We start from the raw sequence: 25661 nt of genomic DNA, 5'->3' as shown, positions 1-25661 counted from the left end.
CAATCTATGGTTAATGTTGTTACCTCTGCCACTTTTCTCGCAAGTCTGTTGCGTGGCACTGTATCAAATGCCTTTTGAAAGCCCATGTATGCCACATCAACAGCATTACTCTCATCAACCTTTTCTGTTACCTCCTCAAAAAACTCCAGAAAGTTAGTTAAACATGATTTCCCCGTTAGAAATCCATGTTGGCCCCCTCCCAACCTCACCTCCCCATCCCCCCAACATACCTTCCTCTCCCGGTCGAATATGGACCTTCCTCTCCCATCCCCTGGTACATCTTCATTTCCAAAACACAGCTGGACCTTCCTCTCCACCCTGTTGATGATCATCAGTTGTGAGCAGACCCTCAAAGGTGACTTTCCACCTTCAATGAGCTACCTCGTGTCAGAGCCATGTCCATGAGAATCCACCCAGCATGCCATGGGCGTTTCTCTAGGGTCCCGTTGTTGTCGGGCTCCACATCTTCTGCTACTCAGATGTCTGCAATGTGAGCAAGGCCCTGACGACAAGTCCCGACTTCTGCACGTCACATTTGTCAAGATTTGTTCTGCACTGGCGTGTTTTCCAGCTGACACGCTGGGATGATCCAATGCGGGAGGATGCTTCTGGCGAGCTGGGCTTATAATGATATGCAGATGTATTACAATGAGGTTCCCAACATCTGATGGGGGGAACGTGGTCAACCATTGACGGGCAGAACGTATGATTGCAAACTGGTTTCGTGATGTCATGAAACCGATTTCTGGCCTTCTTGCCACATTGTCACTCACATGCCCGATGCCAGCGGGCATGGAAAATTCTACCCAGAGCTTCCAATGGAGGAGGAGAAGGTTTTTTTCAGGCAGCAAAAAGAGACTACATAGGCCTATAAAGTAAATATATATGCATATCTTTTATGGGATTAAATGTTTCAGGATGTCAATATGGTGGGCTAGGTTTGAAAATGCAATGGGAAGGTATTCAGTGACCTTGCTTTTAATGAGACTCATGCTATTTGAATTTTGTAAATATAAAATTACATCCAACGAAAGAAAATAATGCCCTTTGAACTATGTTGACTTCCACATATACCAATATATTATTGTAACTTACACTCTCCCTAGTTAGTAATATATATATATCCAAGACTGGACTTTGCTGTGTAGTGGTAGCATCTGAAATTTGTGAGTCAACACTACACAATTTAACAGTTTTAGCACCAAGATTCCTAAAATGAAGCATAAAAGATGAAGTTTTAAAGCTGTGGACGTGTTTGAGATGGGGCAGTGGTAACACAATCCTGAGCCGCCTCGGTAATGTCTCTGAACACAAATGGGACTGTATAAATCTTCAGAACATCCATTATTCACAATAACTATTGCAGAGAAAAGCATTCTACACAATCTCAATTACAATTGATAAATAATTTCAATTTCAAAGAAAGTCACGCACCTTTAAGGCACAGAAAATATAGCTATTAGTCAAGTATTTCAGTGTTAATGACTACATTATACTCTTCACAGGGAGACTTTATACATCAAAACTAATCATGACAAATTAGCCATAGACAATATAAGGTCATTACCAATTAAAACTAATAACAGAATTGATGTATAGATTACTCCAAGCCAGTCATAGCAATACATCTACAAATGTAACAGCTCCAGAAATATATAGCTGGAAAAGAATGGCAATATTAATAACTGAGAAAATTGCGAATAATTTAGTGGCAAGGAAAACTACTTTGTCTTTATTTTACGTAAGTCATGCTCCTCTTATATCAAGTTAACTGTTTTTGTTTAGATTTCATCTTTCAAAGGGATTTAATGATTACCTCTATTTTTGCCACATCTGTTCTTACCTTTGTGATTAGTGCCATCCCGACTTCCTTGAGGTAAAGGGGTATATTGCTGAAAGCCTGATGAATTGGAGCCAGTGTCATTGGAGGCCTGCATGGAAAAAAGTTAGATCAATATAAAGCTGAAAGTGGCAGAGGTAACAACATTAACCATAGATTGCACATTCAAACAAAGGCAGATGACAGACCTTGAAATAGTTGACCAACTTTACAAGGTTTTGGGAAGCCACACAAGAGTTAGCACTACATAGGTCAATCACCACCTCTTGATCCAGATCCTATTATGCTTTTAAGCTTAGCTTAGGCTGTAATATAATTGCTCTTCTAGCTCTTGACCTCTGTTACAAATGTCAGGTTTTATAACATTGTTTTGGACTGTCTCTTTAATTCAAGGAAAAATGGAGGAATGAAGAAAGTCATGCGATTTGCTATGTGTTCTGCCCAACAACAATGTGGCTTGGTTACCATGGGACCAATGAGGCTCAGGTCAGAGGCTATTGAAATGTACATGACATATTCCACACCTGAAAACAAAGGCAAGAGCAGCTGGGCAGGCTTTCAATCTCCAAGTTTTGGAACAGAAAGAGAGGGAGAGAGATGGGGGTATCATAGGAACAAAAGGCTGCAACTGGTATGGTCAGCAGAGTGGAGAAGGTTGCGAGTCTTCAGCAAGCTACCAAGCAGAATGTGAGAGGGGACAGTCTCCGGCCAAAGAGACATATCTCATGGCAATCTGAGAATCTGAAGATTTGCTCTGATGAAGGCAGGAGGTGAAACCACCTGAGTAGGCCTTGTTGCTGGTAGTTGGTTTGGAAATTCTCTGAAAATGTGGCGTGGGGTTATCGGTCGTGTTAAAACATTAATAAGGGTATCTTTTCTGTAGTTTAAAGTATTAGTTGCATACTAAGTAATGTTTTGTCAATGTTGCTTTTAGTTTGTTTGTTAAAATAAAAGTCTTAAAACTTGAAATCTTGTCATTCGATTCCTTTAAGTTGGTCACTGGGAATTCAAATACCTTTTTAAAAGTTATCAGTCTCTGTACGGGTCATAACACCTCCCATTTCCCTCTCTCAAACTATTAAGCCTGTTGCTCCCCTCTTTCCCCGGGCGGGCGAGCCGGGCTGCGGCTGGGAAACAGTCCAATTAATGAAAGGCACGCTGAAAGGCTCAGCAATGCCGGGGTCGGGGCGGGAAGGGTGCAAGCCCAAAGGTCTGCGCATGTCCAGGGGAGCGCGCACTGAAAGCTCCCTGAAGGCAGGGAGCTGAACAATTTTAAAATCAAAAATAAAGATTTTTAAAATCTGGAGAAAATGCTCTGACATGGGGCTAACTCACAATGACATGAACAGAATAAAATTTCTGCCCAAAAATGTATATTTATTTTTTTATTTAATTGTGGAAACCTCGTCCCCGCCCATGGATGAGGTTTGCTGAAAAATCAAAAGGCCACCTGGCCAATTCGCCTGCTCGTAAGGTTGGATGGACAGTGAAGAATATGTTTAAATTAATTGATTAAGGGCCTCAATGGGCCTTTTAATTATCAGCACGCACGGTGCTGACCCTGGCCTGCCAGCGAAATATCACGCGAGTACGCAATGATGTTGGGGCACCCGCCTGACATCATTGCGCATTATTTTACACCTAACTGAATTGGGCGCACGCCCCCCATGGGATGTAAAATCCTGCCCTAAGTCTATAATGCTAGCTAACTTTGAATCACCATCTTTATCATATGCCACCTTGCTAGAGGAACATACCGATTTCCAGTTCAAAGATTCAATTTAAAAATGCCTCATCTCTCACTCCTCAATTGTTTCATGCATAGTGCCCAAAGTAGCAGTAAACTGGATTAAAATCAAATCTCAGGTTCTATGAGAAGTAACCATATTTCTTCCAAGAGACCAGAAAATTGTTTTCATGTGTGTTGTTTCATGTGCTAGTGCTTTGCTACACCATACAACCAGGGAAGAGAAAACCAGGAAGTAAATTATTTTGTTTCTTCCTCAGAAATGAAATAAATCCCTTTACTTCAAGCAAAATGACTTGCCATTGAGGATAGTGATTCAAAGTTACATTGGATTTTAAACATATTCATATGTGCAAAGAATTTGAGCCAGCGGGGTGTAAGGCTAGCACTTAAAGGAAATGTTTACAGAGTCGCACTGAATGGAGCAGAGTGGAAGATTTGCACTGAATGGAGAAGCGTAAAAGACTATCATGAGAAAAAAGGGCAAGGCCCACACTGGGAGGAGGGGGGAAGACTAGCACCAGGGGGAGGAGAGTGGAAGACTAGCACTAGAAATGGAGAGTGGAAGACCAGCACTGGAGGGAAAAGAGCACAAGGAAGACTAGCATTGGAGGGAGAAGAGTGCAAGCAAGACTAGCACCGGGGAGAGAAGAGTTGAAGATTAGCAGTGGAGAGAGGAGTTGAAGATTATTACTGGAGAGAGGAGAGTTGAAGATTCGTACCAGGGAGAGAAAAGTTGAAGATCTGCACCGGAGAGAGGAGGCCAAATAAAGCACTGGAGGGAGGAGAGTGACAAACTAGCACTGCAGAGCAAACGCAGCAGGTGATTAGCATTGGAGGAAGAAGAGTGTGAGACTAGCATTGGAGTGAAGAGGGTGGATGAGCAAAAGTGGGAGGAGGGCAGGACAAACACTGGAGAAGGGAGAGTGGAAGATTAGCACTGGAGGGAGGGGCATAGAAGAATTTTTTTAGAGGAAGAAGCAAAAGACTAACACTGGGGGGATGAGAGTGGAAAGCTAGTACTGGAGGGAGGAGAGTGGTGGATTTGGGGAGGAACAGTCCCAGATTTGCACTAAGTGCAGCAGAGGGTGGGGAGAAGGACATTTTACCCACTGACCGCAATAGAGACTTTTCACATCATATCGTCCCAATCTTGCCTCATTAATCATGCATTCCTGGGAAACACGCTGGCAGGTGGCCTCTGATTCGCCCGCCACGATATCACCAAGCTGCTTCCTCCCACTGGGCATCATATTTAAACTGCAACCGCGCGCACACCTCTCAGTGCTTCTACCTAAGGACTGCTGCACTGAAAACATGGCCCCGAAAGGCAAGAAGACTGCAGCCCCCCCTGATTCAGTGATGCATCCCTGGGACACCTTCTGGACACCGTTGGAGCCCACTGCGATGTCCAGTACCCCCGTTCTGGCCACAGAAGCCCCATCAGTTTCACCACTCCGGCTTGGGAGATGGTGGCAGTGGTGGTCAGTGCCAACACTGCACAGTTGGCTATCCAGTGCAGAAAGAGGATGAATGATCTCATCTGTGCCGCCAGGGTAAGGCAACCATCTCATCACTCTAAACTCACACACTCACAAGCCCATCACACATTCACTGGCATCTCACACACTGCCAGCTCAAGGGACAACACCACTCACTCTCTCACGCACTCCGTCACATTTCCATCTGATCTCCTCTGGACACTGCTTCCTCGGCCTCACCTTCTTGAGGCCACTTGCACAGATCAATGTGTCCCACACACACCCATGGATACTCCCCTTTCCCAGTAATGCCCTAGCCTTGCAGTCTCTTCATTTCCCTGAGGCCACTTCTCCCCCTTCCCCAAGCAAACCATAGCCCTGCAGCCATTGAAAAGCCACCCCCACCTTATGGCTGGTCTCGTAAGTAGAGATCTACATTAACCCCGCCCCCTACCCGCCAAAAGTGATGTGGTGCTGCCTGCGAAGCCTGGCGCTGATGACTGTGAGGACTGCCTGAAGCAAAGTAGACAAATAAACCTCAAAGTCTCAAGTGAAGTGCAGTTCGCCAGGTGCATTTCGCTTATGTTCAGTTGTGAAACACGTCGATGTGCAATCAGGCCAACGTGCCTGGATGATCCAGTGTGGGGGGATGATTCCAGCAAGCTGGACTTATATAGATATGCGGATGTATTACAATGAAATTCCCAATGTGCAACAGCAGGAAACGCGATGGGTGGATCGAACGATCGCAGTTATTGGCCTTCCCGCCATGATGCCCAACGCCAGCAGGCATGGAAAATTCCACCCTTGGACTGGGGAGAGAAGTATGGTGGACTAACTCTGGAGAGAGCAGGGAAGAGTGGCACTGAAAAGAGGAGTGTGGAAAACTAGTGCTGGAGGGAGGAGATGGGGACTTATCACTAGAGAGAGGAACGCCAAATTAAGGACAGATAAAATAGGGGATCAGGCCAGGAACAGTCAGTGTACTTCCTAGACTTATCTATAGTGCCATTCACTACAGTGGCATATACACCCTAAACCACCAAATAAAATTCTAAATTTGCAATGTAAATTCAAGGATATAGTCCATGATCTATATAGGTTACATTTCAACATGATATAGTGCCAGTACTATGTCTCTTAATATTAATAGTAATCATTGGTATATCTATGACTTGGGTCACAAAATCATGTAACAGATTTTCACAAGCCATGGGTTTACAATCAAGGCTATTCTCAAGTTGTTAACACTCTGGGGATTGTGTCAGCTTCTGCAGTTTTCTAAATTAACATATAATATTTTATGGAGTACCTTGTATTTCTTTTGTTTACATTAAGGTGCCACATAAAGTAAGTTTTTGAACCTATTTCTGTTGTGTTACATGTCAAAATTGCCTTTCCACATACTTGTCATTCATCTCAGCAAAAATATTAATTTCTGGAATAATACTTAATCAGATTGAAGTGATAATTGTTTAGCTCAAGAATTAATTAAATTCCTATTTTGATTACACATTTAATTGAGTTTTGAAGTATACAGTTGGGAAATGGAATTCCAATCTCAACCTTGACTAGCATTTACAATCACACTTCTCTCAGGAGGGAATTTACTAACCTTAACTAAATTGCCTCCGGGTGAGGTTATCCCACATTACAGAAATATGCCAAGTGTGTTGACTAAGCAGCACTACTAATAGCAACCATGGAGATACCTGTGAATGAGATTATTGCAAATGCCACACATCATACTTTCTCCTCAGAAGTTAAGCACCAATTTTTGGGAAGGTAGGTGAGGTACATAGAAACAGGAGTAGAAACAGAGTCTGCGAGGGAACACTAACTTGAGTTAGGGATTACTAAATTATTTTTAACAGATTGTTTGACTGGTATGAATGCATAAGTGCATTAACACAGAACCAACACAGTAACTCACTCAACACCAACTTGCATTTATGTAGCAAGTTTAAAACAGTAAAATGTCCCAAGGTGCTTCACAGGAGCATTGTTAGACAAAGTTTGATACCGAGTCACATAAACAAATATTAGAACAGTTCATCAAAAGCTTGGTCAAAGAGGAGAAACTTAAAGGAGGAGTGAGAGTCAACGAGGTGGAGAGATTTAGGGAGGGATTTCCAGCGTCCCTGTCTAGTTGACTTGTGTTGGAATCCTAGTTTACAATCAAAGGACATTGTCCAAGGTCCACTTGCCATAGTATACTGAGGGAAACTTTCAACATCAAGCAATATGTTTGTTATAAAATGTATATTGTAAATATCACATGTAATTGAAATTACATTGAGGCACCATAGAGCTGTCACATGCTGTAAGGAACGAACTTAAACTGTATTGCACTTTTTCTGTGGAGTGCAATTTAAAAAAGAATAAGAATAAAGTATATTTTTGGAAAAAAAATGTTTACAAACTTCTGGAATGAGCCTTTGCAATGCAGGTCTGGAAATAGACGTAGTGCTTTTTGTCAAGGTTCATCCCGAGCAGCTCTGTAACACAGGACTCAGTGTTCAATGGACTTTCCCAGGGATGCAAACCAAGATAAACATCAACTGCTGCTGGAGGACTATTAAATCAGTGAAAGGCACTCTTTGGTCTGCCAGTGCAAAGAGCTGTTGATGACCAAGAATTGCAGACTTGCACATTCCAAAGTCAAGGACTATGTGCTGAGGGATGCACTAAAGCTTAGCGCAATTGCTACAAAGGCGCAATGGGGAAAAGCCATTGTCTAAGGTCTTCCCACCATTGTACACCGAGGAAGCCATGTAAAACCCATCAGGCTGTATGCACCATAGAATGTTTGACATGAAATGTAAATGTAAATTGTAAATATAAACTGCATTGGCAAGTGTAGTGAGGTATCTCATGTACTGTATAGAAAGAAATGGATCTGTATTGCACTTTGAACTGTTATGTAAGCTACTTTTACAAATGCTATGAATAAAGAATATTTTGGGCGGGTGGGGGAATCAATGAGCATAGATATCAATGCATATAATTCCACAGAATAATCACAGAAAAAGTGTAACTGAGCAAAGAACAGAAATAAAATGCACAAATACTTCTTAAAATGTGTTATGGTAGAAAAGGTAGTAATGCATTTTTTTATCATTAAAAATAATAATTTTTGCAATCTGCTTCACTCTGCTGTGTCAAATGGCCAGCTCACTCAACAGAACCATCTGATGGCACAAGGTTCAACAACAATTACATGCATTTGTATAGAAGTTTTAAACATATAATGTCTCAAAGTGCTTGAAATCTGAGAGAAGATAGTGGAAGAATTGGATAAGAACATAGGTTTTGAAGCTTTTATAGACAGGGAGGGATATGACAAAACAAAGGTTTAGGGAGGGGCTTCTCGAGAGCTGAACCTAGACCATTCAGACGAACCTGAAACAAGTTGGATGTCTAGCAATAATGTGTGGTAATCTGAGGTGTAATACACCCGTGAGCAGATTAACTATGTGACTGTAAGGCCCAATAGCTATACAGCACAGGCTACCATGTTAATGTTAGTCTAGAGTAGGGTCTGGCTGGAGAAGCACAGTTCATGTTAGCACTCTGTTGTTTGTGTAAATAAATAGTATGTGCTTCAATTCATATTGGTCTCTGCGTCTGCAGTATATTGTAATGGACTCACCTGCCGACAGATAAGTATGCAACCGGTTCGCAAGCAAAGTGACCCCACAGTAAAACATAACAACTGGCGAAGAGGCAAAACGCGACCAATCAACGACACCAAGGAAAGCCGCGAAAACTCAACTGTACTGATTAGCTGTGCCCCGCAGGTTGATTGTAAGTACATTACAATTGTAAACCTTCACCATAGCCGTCGAAGTCATCGGCCTCCAGTATGTCACAATTTGACCACATCGAACCATTTGATCAGACCACCTGGTCACATTATATTGAACACCTCGCATTTTTTCTTTTTGGCTAAAGACATATCAGGGGAGGAGAACAAGTGGGTGATCCTCTTGTCGACATGTGGCAGTAAAACATGTGGCCTAATTCATAGTCTATCGGCACCCAACACCCCAGATTCCAAGACCTTTGATGAGCTGCCACTCAAGGCCACTTTCAACCAAAACCCTCGGTAACAACGCAGCATTTTAAATTCAATTCCAGGTGTCGCACCCCAGGAGAGACAGTCGTTTGCTATGAAGCTGCCTTAAAACAATTGGCAGAGCATTGAGAGTTCCGTACATCGATTAATGTTAAGAGACCGATTAGTGTGTAGGATTAACGAAGGCGCCATTTAAAAAAGATTGCTGTCAGAGACAAATTTGGGTTTCAGCAAAGCCTGGGAGTTGGCGCTTGCAATGGAAAGTGCAGTCAGGGACTTAGAAGAAATCAAGGGAGCACAAAATGGCGCCATTCTTCATGTCGGGAGGGAGGCATCAGCTGGAAAAGGCACAGAAGCACAGGGATCCTTGGAAAGGTGAGAAACAGCTGCCATTAACAGACCAGCAAAAAGCAATGGCTTAACAGATAAAAACCACATTCATAACAGCAGATTTGGAACCAGACAGCTTACAAATGAACAACAATTTAAAAGAACTGAGTGCTTCTACTGCCACCGCAATGGGCACATTGTGCGATATTGTAAAGAAAGATTGAGGCCAAAGTTCAAACAAAAAGGCAGAAGTCATGAAATTTATAGAATGGAGAAGCCTGAAGAAACAGAGTCAGATATTTACTCGCGACACAATTTAAAAATGGGTAAAACAGAGCCAATCTACATGACAGTAGGAATCAACAGAAAACCCCTTTGAATGGAGGCGGAATTAGGTGCTTCCACAAAAGTCATGTGGGAACGCACGTTTAAGTATCTGAATGAAGGAAACCACTCACTAAAGCTGGAAAACTCAGATGTCGGACTAAAGATATCTACTGGTGAAAACATACGTGTGAAAGGTATATGCAAGGTTCCAGTACAATATGGAAACCAGTCTGCTAACCTACTCTTATAGTGGTAGCAGGGGATGGTCTAATTCTACTTGGTCTGAACTGGCTTAAGGAAATAAAATTGGAATGGACTGACTCAGAATGAAAGATCTGCAAGAATTATTACAGAAATATGCCCCTGTGTTCAGGGAAGAGCTCGGGGAGAGTCAGGGACTGCAAGCTAAAATCTGTGTGGATCCAAGTGCAACCCCCCAGATATTTGAAGGTGAGGCCAGTCCCCTACGCATTACGAGAAAAGGTGGATATTGAATTAGACAGGCTGGAAAGGTTGGGAGTCTTACAACCTGTACAATTTTCTGAATGGGCAGCGCCCATAGTTCCAGTACTAAAGTCTGTCCAGGGTGTGTGAAGATGCGGGGACTACAAGTTGACCGTTAACAAAGTAACCAGTAACTTGATAGGCACCCTCTCCCAAAAGCTGATGAATTGTACTCCAAGCTGACAGGGGGAGTCACATATATGAAACTCGACATGAGCCACACTCATCAGCAAGTCGAGCTAGAAAAGGCCTCCTGGGATTTTGTGACCATCAACAGACATAGGGGGCTATACCAGTGTACCAGGTTACCCTTTGGAGTCTCATCGGCTTGTACCAAGGTCTACCCCATGTAATGGTTTGTCTCGATGATGTACTAGTAACAGGACTAACTGATGAAGAACACCTGGCTAACTTGGAAGAGGTATTGAAGCGTTTCTCACAAACCGCAGTACAGTATGCTTGAAAAGGGGAGCAAAAGAAGTGATTTACCTGGGTCATAGGGTCGACTTGCAGGGCCTTCACCCAGTGCAAAACAAGGTGAGTGCTAATCGTGAGGTGCCAGCCCCGAAAAATGCCACAGAGCTCAAGTCCTTCTTGGGAATGATTAACTACTATGGTTATTTTCTCTCAAATTTGTCAACAGTACTGGCTCCATTATACAGGTTACTGAAGAAAAATCACAGGTGGGCTTGTCAAGCCCCACAAAACAGGCTTTTATGGCAATAAAGCAGTTACAAAATTCATCGGTCCTGTTCATACATTTCAACTCAAAGAAACAATTGATTTTAACATGTGATGCATCCCCTTACAGAGGAGAGGCAGTACTCTCCCACCAGATGACTGATGGCTCCAAACACCCATTGGCTACTTTTCAAGAACAGTCAGTGAGGCAGAATGAGGATACTCACAAATAGAGAAAGGAAGCTTATCCATTGTATTTGGCGTTAAGAAAATTCCACCAATATATCCATGGTCATCACTTCACCATGGTATCTACCACAAGCCATTACTAGGCTTGTTTGGGGAAGACAAGGCAATACCTCCAATCACCTCGGCATGCATCCAAAGGTAGGCACTGATTCTAGCTGCTTACAAATATACTTTTATCCACCAACCGGGAAGCCAAATTGCCAATGCTGACATGCTGAGCCGATTACCTCTGAAGGACAACAATGTGAATGTCCCCATTCCTCAAGAACTTGTCTTGTTATTAAACTCTCTGGATTCATCACCAGTTATTGCCAAACAGATCATAGAATGGACAAACTGCAATCCAGTTTTATCTCATATCAGGGAACAAGTTTTGCAGGGATGGTCTAACGATCCAGTCTGATGAAATGAAGCCCTATTTTAACAGGAGATACGAGCTCACCTGCCAGGATGGCATCTTACAATGGGGAGCAAGAGTCTTTGTACCTCCTAGAGGAAGACAACCATCATTAATAAAATTGCACAGTGCTCACCCTGGCATTTCCAGAATGAAAATGTTGGTGCGCAGCTACTTATGGTGGCCAGGGATGAACACTGAAAACAATAACATGGTCAAGAGCTGCATACAGTGCCAACAGGTGCAGAAATTGTCTCCTTCTGCTCCACTACATCCTTGGGGATGGCCAGGAAGGCCATGGGTCCACATCCACGTTGACTATGTGGGGCCTTTTTGGGAGCAACATTCCTCTCACTTATCGACTCCCACTCCAAATGGATGGATGCATACGAGGTGCGATCACCGACATCTACCATCACCACAGACAGACTGTTTCACGATACACAGTTCACCAGAGATAATAGTGTCTGACAATTAAACAGCATTCGCTAGTGGGGAATTCCAAAGATTTACAACTCTCAATGGCATAACACAAGTCAAAACCTCGCTATAACACTCTGCACCCAATGGGTTGGCTGAGAGGGCAGTTCAGACCTTCAAGGCCATCTTTTGAGCATCAGAAAGCAAACGAGAAACAATATATTGGTTGAATTCCCCACAACTCTTGGAGGATGACGCTATAGCAATGAAGTTATCATGCTTCTTGCTCAGCTACAGGTCTACGCCACATATGACCACCGGTATTGCCCCCACAGAGTTATTAATGAAGAGACATCTCAGGACACGGTTAAGCCTCAAAAGGCCAAATTTAAAGGGGAGGGTAGAGAGAAGTGAGGAGGCCCAGAAAAATGAACAAGGTTACCATTGTCGTGAAAGAAACTTCACTGTAGGAGAAGCTGTTTTCACAAAGAACTTTGGAGATGGGCCCAAATGGCTATCAGGCAAAGTCAGTGCAGTGACAGGACCCCTGTCCTATCACATATCGGTTGAAGGTCGGATAATCAGGAGACATGTAGATCACCTCAGGAAACGGGAAACAGATCCACTTGAAAAGGTGCGCCAAACATTCCCATTGCAGTCTACACCACAGGTAGAAGGAACGCCTCTTGCTTTGGAAGTACCTGCAGTACCCGTTGAGCCTGAGAGTGTTGAAGGGGAAAACTTGCAGGTCCCTACTGGGGTGCCTAGTGGACAGATAACTCCTGAGAGGGAGGCCTCAGATAAACCATCTGAAGTCGTAGAGTTATGACAGTCGACATTTTTGAAAAAGCCTCCTGAGAGACTAAATTAGTAAATAGTTCATTTTTGTAAATAGTTAATATATTATAAAATGTACTTTCAAGTAAAGGGGGAGGGATGTGGTAATCTGAGGTGCAATACACCTTTAAGGGACAGTGAGCAGATTGACCATATGACTGTAAGACACAATGGCTGTGTTGCATTTGCTACCATGCTAATTTTAGTCTAGAGTAGGGTTTGGCTGGGGAAGTACACATCATGTTAGTGCTTTGTTGCTCTGCAAATAAATAGTATGTGCTTCATTTCATACTGGTCTCTGCGTCAGCAGTATATTGTAATCGACTCGTCTGCCAACAGGTAAGCATACAACCAGTTCATGAGCAAAGCGACCCCATAGTAAAACATAACAAACCTATTGTGGGTGTTACGAATGTGCATGTGACAACAAAGAAATCTTGTGCAATGCTTTGCCTCTGTAACATCAGAAGTAGTTTAAAAGGTTCATATTTGGTTTTACATCATGCACAAACAGTTAATTAGATTCAATCCGATCTGTATATTCTCTTTTACTTGTCTAAACTCATTTTTAAGTTTGGAGCTAAATGCCTAGTGATTTATGCTAATGTAAACATACTTTAGTAACAAATTAAATGGCAAATCTGAATGGACATCTATTGTTGAATCAAATATGTGCAACATGTGAATAAAAGAACAACGTCCATGATTCTTTAATTACTAAAATAAACACAATTTAAATTCAATACACTTTGAGCAACCAATATTAATTACATATCATGAGAGATTTCTTTAAAAGACATAGGGTTATAGAACAATTGAAGAGCATTACGTTCTTATTTCAGGCTAATGTCAAATGAATTTGATTTCCTGTCTTTTGTCTCTGTGTGCAGTATATGACTGTGAGTTCCTCCCCACATTATTGGTTGGGGGTTTTCCAAAGTTGTGTTGGCCCAGTACAGGGATTTAGGATTTTTGCATTTGCCTCATTCAAGAGGTTTCTTTCCCAATAGCTCAGTCCATCAGGAATTCTATTTTTCTTTGTAGAATAGTCTTCCCTGGCCATTACAGCAGAGGTATGGACAGTTTAGGAATAGGCCATATGTCTTTCATCCTGTGGTGTACTGGCTGGGATTAATGGGCTACAAATTTGTCTTGGACAGTGACGCAAAATGGGTGGTATCGGATCAGTCACACCTTATGTGCAGTACATGATATACAGTTCCATTGTAGTAGAACGGGCAGCTGATCTGATACCTCCCATTTTGCACCACTACCTGTAACACATTTTTTGCCCAATGGATCTTGTCAATACCTTGGGTTGTCATGATTTTTTGCTTCTTGCAGCTCAAAAGTCTTTGTCAATTTGGAACCCTCATGCTGACTTTTCTCCCCCAAGGAAATCTTTTTGCAGTAAATGTTTACACCATTACTGTTAAAATGATTTTCATTCCAAATTGTTTTACTTCGAATTTATTTTCTCTGCATAAATGCACTATTTTTGTTGTTCTGTTTGTTGTATTAATTGGATTGTTGGTTCCATTTTATTTGGAGAAACGATCACAAATAACAAGTAAAACTTAAGTATAAGCTGCTTAATGCATGATCTAAATCACAAGGGTTCGGGGTATGTAGGCAGCAAGAAAGGTAAACTTATGGCTAGGGAACTGGAATGTGAGGGCCATGTGCCCTGACATGAACTATGACCCACACCCCACTGCAAGTTTACACAAGACAGCCCTGATTGACTGTGAGCTACCATAGAACATATGTATTTTTTGTAATTCGTGCTATGAATTCTTTTTGTGTGTATTTTGTTTGAGCTCCTGGTACATGCTGGGTTAATTCTAAATGTATGCTTAGGACCTATGGTCTGTATGACTTGAGGCAAATCGAAGTCACACTGTAATGTGAATTGATAGTGTGAAAAGCAAAAGAAAAGTAGGACAGATGTCCAAAACCATGTTACCAATTGTGATCCAAGGATATGCTTTGAAATGTATAGATAAATGGACTTTGAAGCTATAACTAAATCAGTGAAAAGGTTATTAAGTTTGGCAAATGGTTATACAGGAAAATTTAATGATAGGCTGCTTAGATGTTGACGATATCCTGTTCAGGTTATGACCATGGGACATTTGTCCGTGACAAATGAAATAGCAAGGTCAAAGCACAATGGCAACACCAGTGCACAGCAAGACCCCTGGCTTCAGAGGATAAAAGAACTCACTTGAAGAGGTTTGGCACACGGATTTCAAGAAAACACAGGGAGAGAAACCTGAAAAGGCATCATGAGCTGCCCATGCCCCTCTCATGGTGGGAAGTAAGAACTATCTAAACAAGGATATTGACTGTTTTTGTTTGTTAAGTATAAGTTTGTTGCTTAATAAATTGACCTGATACCTCTGTGTGAAGTGCTTCCTGGTCCAACATGTATTGCCTGGTCTTGAAACCTCTTACATTGCACAAGCTTGGTGTCGACATTGCCACTCCACAAGAACCCAGATTAGCCAACATAGGCTTTATCTGTAAGGCTAATTACACCTTCTACAGGCATGGAAAGAGCGCTGAAGACTGCTGTGAGCAGGCTTCGCAGTGAGCAACTGGCTGACACAGTCAATTTGGCCACCAGTAGCAACCTCGGAGCACCTCAATTTTTTTGCAGCTACCATCTGACATTGTGGGCCTACACACTAACTCTGTTTGCCAACATTTCAAACAAAGAGTATTTCTATGATTCCATACATGACATTCTGAAGAACATTTCAAATGGTAAGAAGCCATTCATCCTGTGTGACTTCAATGCACATGTTGGGGCAGAAAGTGATTTATGACTGACATGCCTCAGTTGTCATGAGGTGGGAAATATCAATCATATCGGACAATGCATTTTTAAAAAATCTTTATCCCCAACCCCTGGCTCGCCCCGCCATGCCACGCCCCCCTGCCCCACAACATGGCCATATGTCACTTTCTTTTAGGTTTTGCTTTCACAGAGAGAAAGCAAAGTTCCTCAGGGTAGCGTCCTAGGCCCATCTTCAGCTGCTACATCAATGACCTTCCCTCATTCATAAGATCAGAAGTGGGGATGTTCACTGATGACTGCACAATATTCAGCACCATTCACAACTCCTCAGATACTGAAGCAGTCCGTATCCATTTGCAGCAAGATCTTGACAACATTCAGGCTATGTAGCAAGTAACATTCGTGCCACACAAGTGCCAGGCAATGACCATCTCGAAAAAGAAAGAATCCAACCATCTCCCCATGACATTCAATGGCATTACCATCACTGAATTCCCCACTATCAACATCCTGGGGATTGCCATTGACCAGAAATTGAACTGGACCAGCTATATAAATACTGTGGCTACAAGGGCAGGTCAGAGGCTGGGAATTCTGCAGAGAGAAACTCACCTCCTGACTCCCTAAAGCCTGTCCACCATCTACAAGGCATAAGTCAGGAGTGTGATGGAATACTATCCACTTGCCTATATGAGTGGAGCTCCAATAATATTCAAGAAGCTCAACATCATCCTAACCAAAGCAGCTTGCTTGATTGGCACCCCATTCACCACTTGCAACATCCAGTCCCTCCACCACCGACGCACAGTAGCAGCTGTGCTTAGTATCTACAAGATACACTGCAGCAACTCACCAAGGCTCCTTCAACAGTTCCTTCCTAATACACAACCTCTACCACCTAGAAGGATGAGGGCAGTAGGTGCATGGGAACACCACCACCTGTAAGTTCCCCTTCAAGTCACTCATCACCCTGACTTGGAACTACATCGCCGTTCCTTCACCATCACTGGGGCAAAATCCTGGAACTCCCTCCCTAACAGCACTGTGAGTGTACCTAACACCACATGGACTGCAGCTGTTCAAGATGGTGGCTCACCACATTCTCAAGGGCAATTAGGGATGGGCAATAAAAATTCTGGCCTAGCCACTGATGCCCACATCCCATGAAAGAATAAAACAAAAACACAAGTCATTGTATAAAAATGTTATTGCAAATGAATACACAAACATGTTTCCATAATGTTACATTCAGTATAAATAATAACAAACACATCATGTATGAATTTAATTGCCTGAAAACTATCTAGGACCATATAAGTACAGGGTAAGTTGTGTGTCAACTGAAAACAAGGGCAAATATTATCAATCCCGCTATTCTGTCCCTTGTGCCCCAAAATGCCGAGAAAACCTCCAGATGATTTTTCAGTATCTGAGCAGCCACCTAAATCAGATGTTGGACCCCTTAACTAATGAAGGCCAAACACCTGTCCTAGGAACCCTCAGGGAAATTGGGCGAATCTAAGCAAATAAAGTGTTGGGCCTGCTCCATTCAAATTTTCCAAACATTTCTGGCAAGCAGCCGCCACCAAAAAGAAAAGTTTACATTTTTTTGATGCTGAGCGTCATGGTTGGTGAGGCAAATAGCCTGATATTTATTTTCTGAAAGGGCAAGCTGCCTGTTTAGCAGCCGCATTACCAATTGTCATGGCCAGTACAAGCACGAGGTTACTGGGTATTATGGACTGTAAGATCATACTTTGTGAAAGTGGCCTCTCTCTGTTATCTGTTAGTTTGGCTACAACAACTTATCATGTGACTGTGAACATTTAAACTGTGGACAGTATTCAATTCTGCAACCAAGTTAAACATGAACCTGAATAAGGGAACTTCACAGCCACCTGTGAACTGTGCACGTCTCATTGTTTAAGGATGAACTAGTATTTGAGGAATATGGGATCTCTAGGCTGTTGGTCTCTGAGTACCATATTGAACAAAGAGGTCATTTGAGCTCAAGTTGGGACAGAGATAAGAGTCAATGAGCATTGTCAACTGCCATAATGTTGTGGTGGTTTGGACCCCAGAAGTATTAATTCTGCAGTCATGTGACTGAAACTAACTTTCAGAGACTGTAGTTTAAAATACCCTGAACAAAACATAGAAACACCTGAAACACTGGAAACATCTGAATCATCACTTCTAAAAGTTTTATAATGCAGCCAAAGTACTGTACTTGTTCTAGCTTCCAAATCCACTTGAAAATTAATCTCCTGGCTATTTTTCTACAAGATGCTTCATGGTTTATTGAGAATCCTTTGTTTCTAAAAGACTTTCACTCCAACTAAAGTATCAAATGAACTAAGATAATATCAAGCCTGCACCAACACAGAGACAGGGTTATAAATTCCATTTTTATAATTACAGCTTTAATTTCATCTATCAAATCTTTGTGTGTGTGATAGTATGAGTGAGACAAGTGATTTGCATTTTAAACATCTAGGGCATGTATCTGGTAATAAATAGCCTTCTTTATATTTAAAATCACTAAAAATCCTGCTGCTAGAATTTATTTTAAATTAGGAAAAATCAGTCTTGAGGGTAAAGAGATACACACACCTTGCATAAAAATATCCTGATTATGGGTTGCAAGGGACCACACAAATTCTGTCTGTCACACGATCTTATTGAGTTGGGGCCTAAGACCCAATCTCAGGCCAGACTTGGGCTTCCAATGCCTTTGCAATGCCGCTTCTGGGCCCAAAAATGAGTCAGAATTAAATTTCTATCACTTTTGCCAACTTGTGAAATAGATACCAATGCTCCCAGCACCCTTCATTTGGGGCTGAAAAGCCAGCTGTTTTGGGGACTGATTGAAATTGCCCCTTAACCCTGCACTGTAGAGTTCTTCTGCAGAGGTCTGAGGAGTCGGAAATAAATGGCAGGTATGTACATAAATGATCTGCATCAGCAACATGAGTACGGCTCCTCAGTATCATTCATCCAGCACAGCAGCAATGGCATAATTCAGTGTGCCTGAGGACTTGGAGCTCTCATCAGCAGTTTATGTCTAACAACATCGTAAGAGGCAAGGTTTATACTTATAATGGGAATAGCCAATCATGTGTGAAAGCTGAAAAAGGCACTGCTGATCACAAGTCACAAGGGTCTCAAAAATTCTACTTTTTTAGAATTTTGTCATTCAACCAAACATTAACCCAAAACTGGAATGATATTTATGATCCTGACTGTAATATTGTTGAATAAAGGACTGTTAGGAAATGATACAAATTTTGGAATGTTACTTTTCCACTACAGACAGACGCAACCATTTTAAGTGATCAAATTTTAAACTTAGCTGCAACCAATATATACCAAGAAATGAACAAGCACATGACATTCCTTTGCTTGCTGTTTTATTGAAAATGTCAATCTATTTAGCTTAAAGGGCTGTTGTCTATGACAATGTAAAGAACCTATTTTTATTTTTGGCAAGCTATGCCAATAAATGTTAAGATGAAAATTCTGCCATAATTTCCTTGCACAGTGGCTATCTATTCTTGGCTGGGCAATCAGTAAGATGCACCAAATGTCAGCAAAAGAACCTACTCTTAGAGCAAAAGTCAGAAGTTCAAGGGAAAATTAATTCACTTCCCTCAGTGCACTAGGGATGGACTGGTTCCAAGAGTATCAATTATAGAAGTCTGCTGTCCCTCTTTCTCACAAGGTATTTGCAAAGGTGTTGGAGTGGGGTGGGGGGAGGAGGCATTGGGAAATGCATAAGAAGAGAGAAAATAACTAAAAATATGGGGATAGAAGGAGAAGCAAGCATTTTAGATTTTCCACATCATTTTATTCCTACCAAAGACAATTCCTTTTGCTAGAGTACAGTTAGACATGCACTGGCTGCTCTCCATAACCTCAGTAATAAATGGCCATGTCATGCACAGGTCCAGAAGGTGATTGATCACAGGTGACTCAATCAGTGAGCTCAATACAGAGTAAGGATCACACTTGGCACCCTTCTGCTCTGCACAGTTCAGTATAATGTCAACAGCTTGGCAACATTTTGTGACTTATTTTAAATGTACCAATCATTAAGTTACCTTTTTTTTTTGTTTTTTTAGGTGCAGGACGTGATGATCAGGCTCGGATTTTGCAGTGGTAATGATGGCAAAACTGTCACTGTTCATTGCCATTGCTCCATCGAAACTGACAACAATTCCAAAGGGTTCATTGTTGATGCCATCCCAGATTGCAATCCCTAAGCAATCAGGAAATTGACAAAACCTTCTACTTTTTACTGTCAGTCTCACTGTAAAGCCCTTGGAGAAGTTAAACCTTGTTGAGCAAGGGGTAATTGGGTTTTTTAAAGTACACTAACTTCTTGAGTATTGTCTAGTACCTTCACTGGCCCTAAAAAGCTGATTTTCTGTTTGTGGAATGTCAAATTTCTCCATTGCTGTTAAAATATTCTACCTATTTTTATAATAATCTTTTCAAAGTTTGTTTATGATTTGTAGCTTCTATCTTAATCCAATCATTCTTTATTTCACCATCTGAAAATTTAAATGGAAAGTGAAGGATAATCAGTGCTTTTAACTCTGCTTTACTGCCTGGGGGAATACTGCAATATGATTGGCTGTTTTCTCTGCCTCCTGACATCTGGAGATCCCCATTGCTTGGTGCCAGCCATCAGGAAAGGGAAAATGTATATGCGAAATTGCTCAATCATTGTGGAGAACTTCCTTTGAGGTCAGTGGCTGACCGCAAAGTCCAGTCTTGTCTCCATATCCCTAATGGGTACCAATCGTCAGGGAGGTGCTGTTTGCATGATATGGAGTTTACTCTTTATCCTTGTATCTATACAACTCACTTACATAAACTCAGATAGCTTAGGTACAGGTTGGCAAGAGTCCATAGATATACCGCTGGAGTTTAACTGGCTACAACTATGTAGCTTGCCAGAACTGATAAGCTACTAGTTTCTTATCCTAACTTGGACTGCCCTATTGGGATATTGACTTGCATGATTATACAGAAACAAGGGGAAAGAATCCCTCCGTCTTGTAATGGGTCCACTGTTCCTGGCTCAATTATGCTGAAAGATCAATTGAAATCACTAACTTGTTGTACTCTAGGTCAGTCCAGCTCAGGTATCACATTACCGATGTAGCATAGAGGACTGATTCATTTTCACCCTCCCAAACCCAGATGCAGTAGCTTGGATCCAACTTAACCCAAGAAGATAGTGATCACTTCTCCACCAAGGAGGGTAATCACAAGTTGATCACAAGACAACTGGCAGGTGCAAATCTAAGTCTTTGCTAAGTAGGCAGCAGGTACTCCCTCTAACTTGTGAGTGCATTGCGATCATCAGCCTGGCCACAGCATGGACACTCCATTAATGGGTAGTTGAAGGCATTGAGCTTCAGAAAAAACTTTTGCAGCTCTGCAACCCAATCCAGAAAAAGACTTAGCCCTGGATGTATGAGTATCTATTCACATATAACACCTTGCAGCAGCTGTCATCCCAAGCCTCTGAGTTTCCAAATTGCCAAACAGTAAATACCTGCAATAAAGAATGACAGAAGCTATGCAAAACAAATAGCAATGTGCTAGCTATCTTTATATTCTTTGCATCAAACTCCAGTATTTCAGGCTTACTAGGCAACAAATGCTTAATTCACAACCTCATGCAAAATAATGTGCCTGCTGTGAGCTGGGCGGCTCGGTTGATGAGTGCTATATGCAGATAAGTACAAGTTTGGTTTTAGGCTGCAAACTAAACAGAAATTCCCAAATAGTGCTGATCTCTATTTGGCTGAAAGAGCAGTACTTCTATCAATCTTCATTAAGATAACATTTTATACACTATGCTGAGTATGTGCTTGCGATCCCTTATCAGTGCTAGCTTTCCTACTGCTTGCATTTTGCTGCTAGTATTGATCAATGCGTGCTGGACTGAGGATTGCAGGTGCTCCTCTATTCTACTGCTCAAAATTCAACTGACAGCAGTTCACTGCTTACTATTGATGTCATCATTTCTGCTAACCTGATTTTCTCACTTCCTCAACCAGTGGTGCCAGTTCTTCTAATAGCACGCACATGCACAAACCATGGTTTTCTCCACAGATTTGTATTTCGTGCCTCATTCCACACAGCAAATGTACGGGTTTGGGAAGAATGCAGACTGGTACTTTATATTTTGAGGATTTTTTTTCAATCACAGAACCATCCAACATGGGAGAAATGGTGACAAGCAATACAGGAAATGCCCATTCTGTTTCTATAAAAGAGCTCACTTCATTTGTATCTTTGGGCCTTCATTTTTGCGCCTGTTACACTTGAACAGAACATGGATTCTTTCCCTCCCCTCCTCTGTCATGAAAATATAATAATTTTCATAATGTTATTGGGATTTATTGTAAAGTATGAATAGTGGGGTCTGGATAGCATGTGTGTGCGTCCGTGTGCATGACTTAATTGCATGAAAGACAGCTGGTCTGAAGGTTTTGATGTGTCAGAAGAGAAGCTAGGTTTGAAAGTTAAATAAGTAAACATGGCTGCAGTTTTAGAATGTGAGGTGTAAAGAAAAATTTTCATTTTTAGATAAGCCAGAATAGTTGAATTTCAAAAGAGAGGGTGAAATGTTACACTTAGCCAGAAGAAGCCAAACAGTGTCTTTATTTTTCCCAAAGCTTACTGATAAAATTGGTACTAAGAAAGATTTTTATTATTAGAAGGGTAAAGTCCAAAGACATATTGGAACAATGGGATTTACTTTAAAAACGGAGAAACATGTATAAAGGAGATGAGGATATGTGTAAGGAGAAGGCATTCTGAGATATAACAAGTGCAAAAAGCCTCAAGCCTCTTTTTATACCAAGCTGCTGCGAAGCTAAGAGAATTCACTGTGAATATCCCTGTCCAGGGTATTGTGTGCTCTGCCTGGGTCTGTTAAAGTCTATTTTGTTTTTACTGTTGCCTTAGCAGAGGCTTGTCTAAATCTGTGTGTTCTTTGCAAAGGAGATGCATGTACACAAAACAAAAAAGCAGCATAGATGGAGGAACGATAAGCATCAAGCCCTTAAGTAGACATGAGGGGGATGCTCAAAACTCATCAGCAGGGGGGCAGTGGGAGATGGAGAGGTAGGAGGAGAGCTGTCAGGTTCAGACTGGCAATGGGATGAATCTCTTACAGAACTGTAAGCGTTTGCTGTTTCCAGACATTCAGATTACTTGAAAGACCTGTTATTGCTCAGTCACATCTTCTCATTTGCAACTCAAAGCGATTCCTCCTAAAATCCATGTCTCTGTATCTCTAATAGGTGCTGAACACTAAGAAATAGCTGATGAGCACTGGCACCTCCAGAGAACATCTCCCTGATTCACTGATTCAATTAGGGCACATTACTTTTTGAAGCACCAGCCCATTTACACCAACTGAGGATGAGGTGAGTAGAGACAGACTACATCATAGGGTGAATCACAGAGTATCAATGTATAGATGAAGCTGAGAGGGAATAATGTAGAAGCATCTTTCCCCAAAGGGAGCAGTAACAAATCTGTTCAGCTGAGGAGCCCTTCCACCAAAATAAGAGTGGCACAGACCTTAAAGAATAATGATTCAAAAACACTGATCACACATGCAGGCAATAAGAGAGAATTTCACCTCTAGTTGCAAATTAGAAGAGAAAGTTGAAGGGGTCCAACAGTCAATCTGCAACACCATGCAGGATGTGTGGCATGATGTGAAGACGACTCTGGGAGTGATAGTCCAGGAGATGACAACAGCCTTAAGACATCTGGAATAGGACAACTGTTCCTTATGGATTGGCATAATGACTGCTTCTATAGATGCACTGAAGAATAATAGCTCAATAAGAATAGTAGCTAATAAGACTTAGTTGGAACTATTTGGCCTGCTCTCGCATACTTAAGGGCTGCACGGAATATTTGAAAATGCTGCAATTTCTCAAGATAGTCACTGCATCAATACAGCTTCCTCTAATGCTAGCTCAGGAGGGTGCTTCTGAACTGAGCCTGGCATTTATGATACAAAAATTGTCCGTGTGGTTGAACAAGGAAGAAAGCTCTAGACACTGAGATATCAATAGACTGGTAGAAAAAGTGGCAAATGGAATTCAGTCCAGGGAAGTATAAGGTAATGCATTTGGGGAGGAGGAGTAAGGCAAAGGAATACATAATAAATGGTAGGATTTTGACGAGTGTAGGGGAACAGAGGCACCTTGGAGTGCATGCCTACAGATCCCTGAAGGTAGCAGCCCAAGTAGATGAGGTGGTTAAGGCGGCAAACGGAATACCTGTCCTTATTATCTGAGGAATGGAATATAAGAGCCTGGAGGTCATTCCATAACTGTATAAAACACTAGTTATGTCATAGCTAGGCTACTGCATATATTTTTGGTCACCATATTACAGAAAGGATGTGATGGCACGATAGACGGTACAGAGGAGGTTTAGGAGGATGTAGCCAGGAATGTGAAATGTTAGCTATGAGGAAAGATTGGATATGCTGGGATTTTCTTTGGAACAGAGGAGGCTGAGGGGAGATCTAACTGAGGTGTATAAAATTATGAAGGTCCTTCAAGTGGATAGGAAGGATCTATTTCCTTTAGCAGAGGGGTCAACAATCAGGGGCATAGATTTAAAGTACAGGTAATTGGTAGAAGGATTAATTGAGGAGATTTTTTATATTTTACTCAGAGGGTGGTGGGTGTGTAGAAGTCACTGCCTGAAATGGTGGTAGAGGCACAAACCATTTCACATTTGAAGAAAACACACTTGGATGTGCACTTGTAGTTCTGAACCTACGGGGCTACGGATCAAGAGCTGTGAAGTGGATTAAGCTGAATAAGACTTTTTTGGCCATCAAAACATGATAGGCCAAATGGCGTCCTTTGTGCCATATATTTCCATGTTTTCTATTTTTCTTAGGCATTGGACACACAAGTGACATGGCACCAGATGTAGACTCTGCAAGGGCATCACCATCACTGAGATTAATGCTACTTCATTCCTCAATACAGATCCAGCTACAAACCTCAAAACCTCCTGACACTATAATAGCACCACATTGGAGTAACAGCATAGGGTTATTTGTGAAATTAGTTTTAGACACAAAAGGAAAGCACATTGGAAAGTAGAAGCAGTAGTAAGTCAAAATTAAGGGAAGTTGAAAAAAATTGCACTTATTTGGCAGTTTGGTGTGCTCGTCTGTTTTTTTCTCAGTGCAAGCCTTTTGTTATCTATTGTATATAATAGTTTCAAATTTGCAATTATCTTTGCCCTGAGAGAATATGAGAGGTTACAAATTTGAAGATTGGTTATCTCAGATGCATGGGATCACAAAGAATTATTTGTGGTATGCAAATGAAGGACACCTGGAAGAAGTTGCTGATAACCTCCTGCCTGGTGGCACATGTCGCTGATGGTGGATGTGTCCAGGTCGATCTCCGCTCTCCCCTGGGCACCTTTATCTTGGTCAGCGTACTGTTTTTTTGACCCTTCTTCTTCAGTTTTTCTGTTTTGAAGGCAAGTCTAATTACAAAGGGAGACGGTAGCAAGCCACTACAAATCTTGAATTCTTTGCTGGACTGTATTGCGGGTTCCACTTGACTTGTCCACTCAATAGAATCAAGGTGTGAGAATTGCAATGGCTCAGCTCAACTATCTTTCATGCAGCACCCAAGGTTCTGTTGCACCTATTTTCAGCCTCTATCCTTGGATGACAAAAGGAAGTTATTAGCCAAATCTGACATGTAGCCCTGGTCTCTGAACCGTCATTTTCTCACATTGCCCTGGCTGATCAATGCAGGTGTCCTGGATTGTTTTAGGATAAAAGAATCATAGCTACTTGCTGCATAGCACACATTTAGATGCAAGGGTGGCTTGCATCACATAAGATTATCTGTACATTGAGTGAATTAAATTATTTTCATGGAATTGG

The 25661-nt window shown here is 41.8% G+C and overlaps 1 protein-coding gene across 1 annotated transcript in view; it reads right to left on the bottom strand.

The window, feature by feature from the left end:
* lrmda (leucine rich melanocyte differentiation associated) overlaps positions 1–25661 on the bottom strand; it is a 1010599-nt gene that overhangs the window by 104181 nt on the left and 880757 nt on the right. The window contains exon 7 of the mRNA XM_078530808.1: positions 1844–1931. Coding sequence (XP_078386934.1) covers positions 1844–1931 — 88 coding nt within the window. The remainder of the gene's footprint in view (positions 1–1843; positions 1932–25661) is intronic.

Source organism: Cetorhinus maximus, chromosome 27, assembly GCF_964194155.1.
Source record: "Cetorhinus maximus chromosome 27, sCetMax3.hap1.1, whole genome shotgun sequence".
Taxonomy (NCBI): Eukaryota; Metazoa; Chordata; class Chondrichthyes; order Lamniformes; family Cetorhinidae; genus Cetorhinus; species Cetorhinus maximus.
The sequence above is the reverse complement of the archived record's forward strand: the minus strand, read 5'-3'. Positions and strand labels throughout refer to the sequence as shown.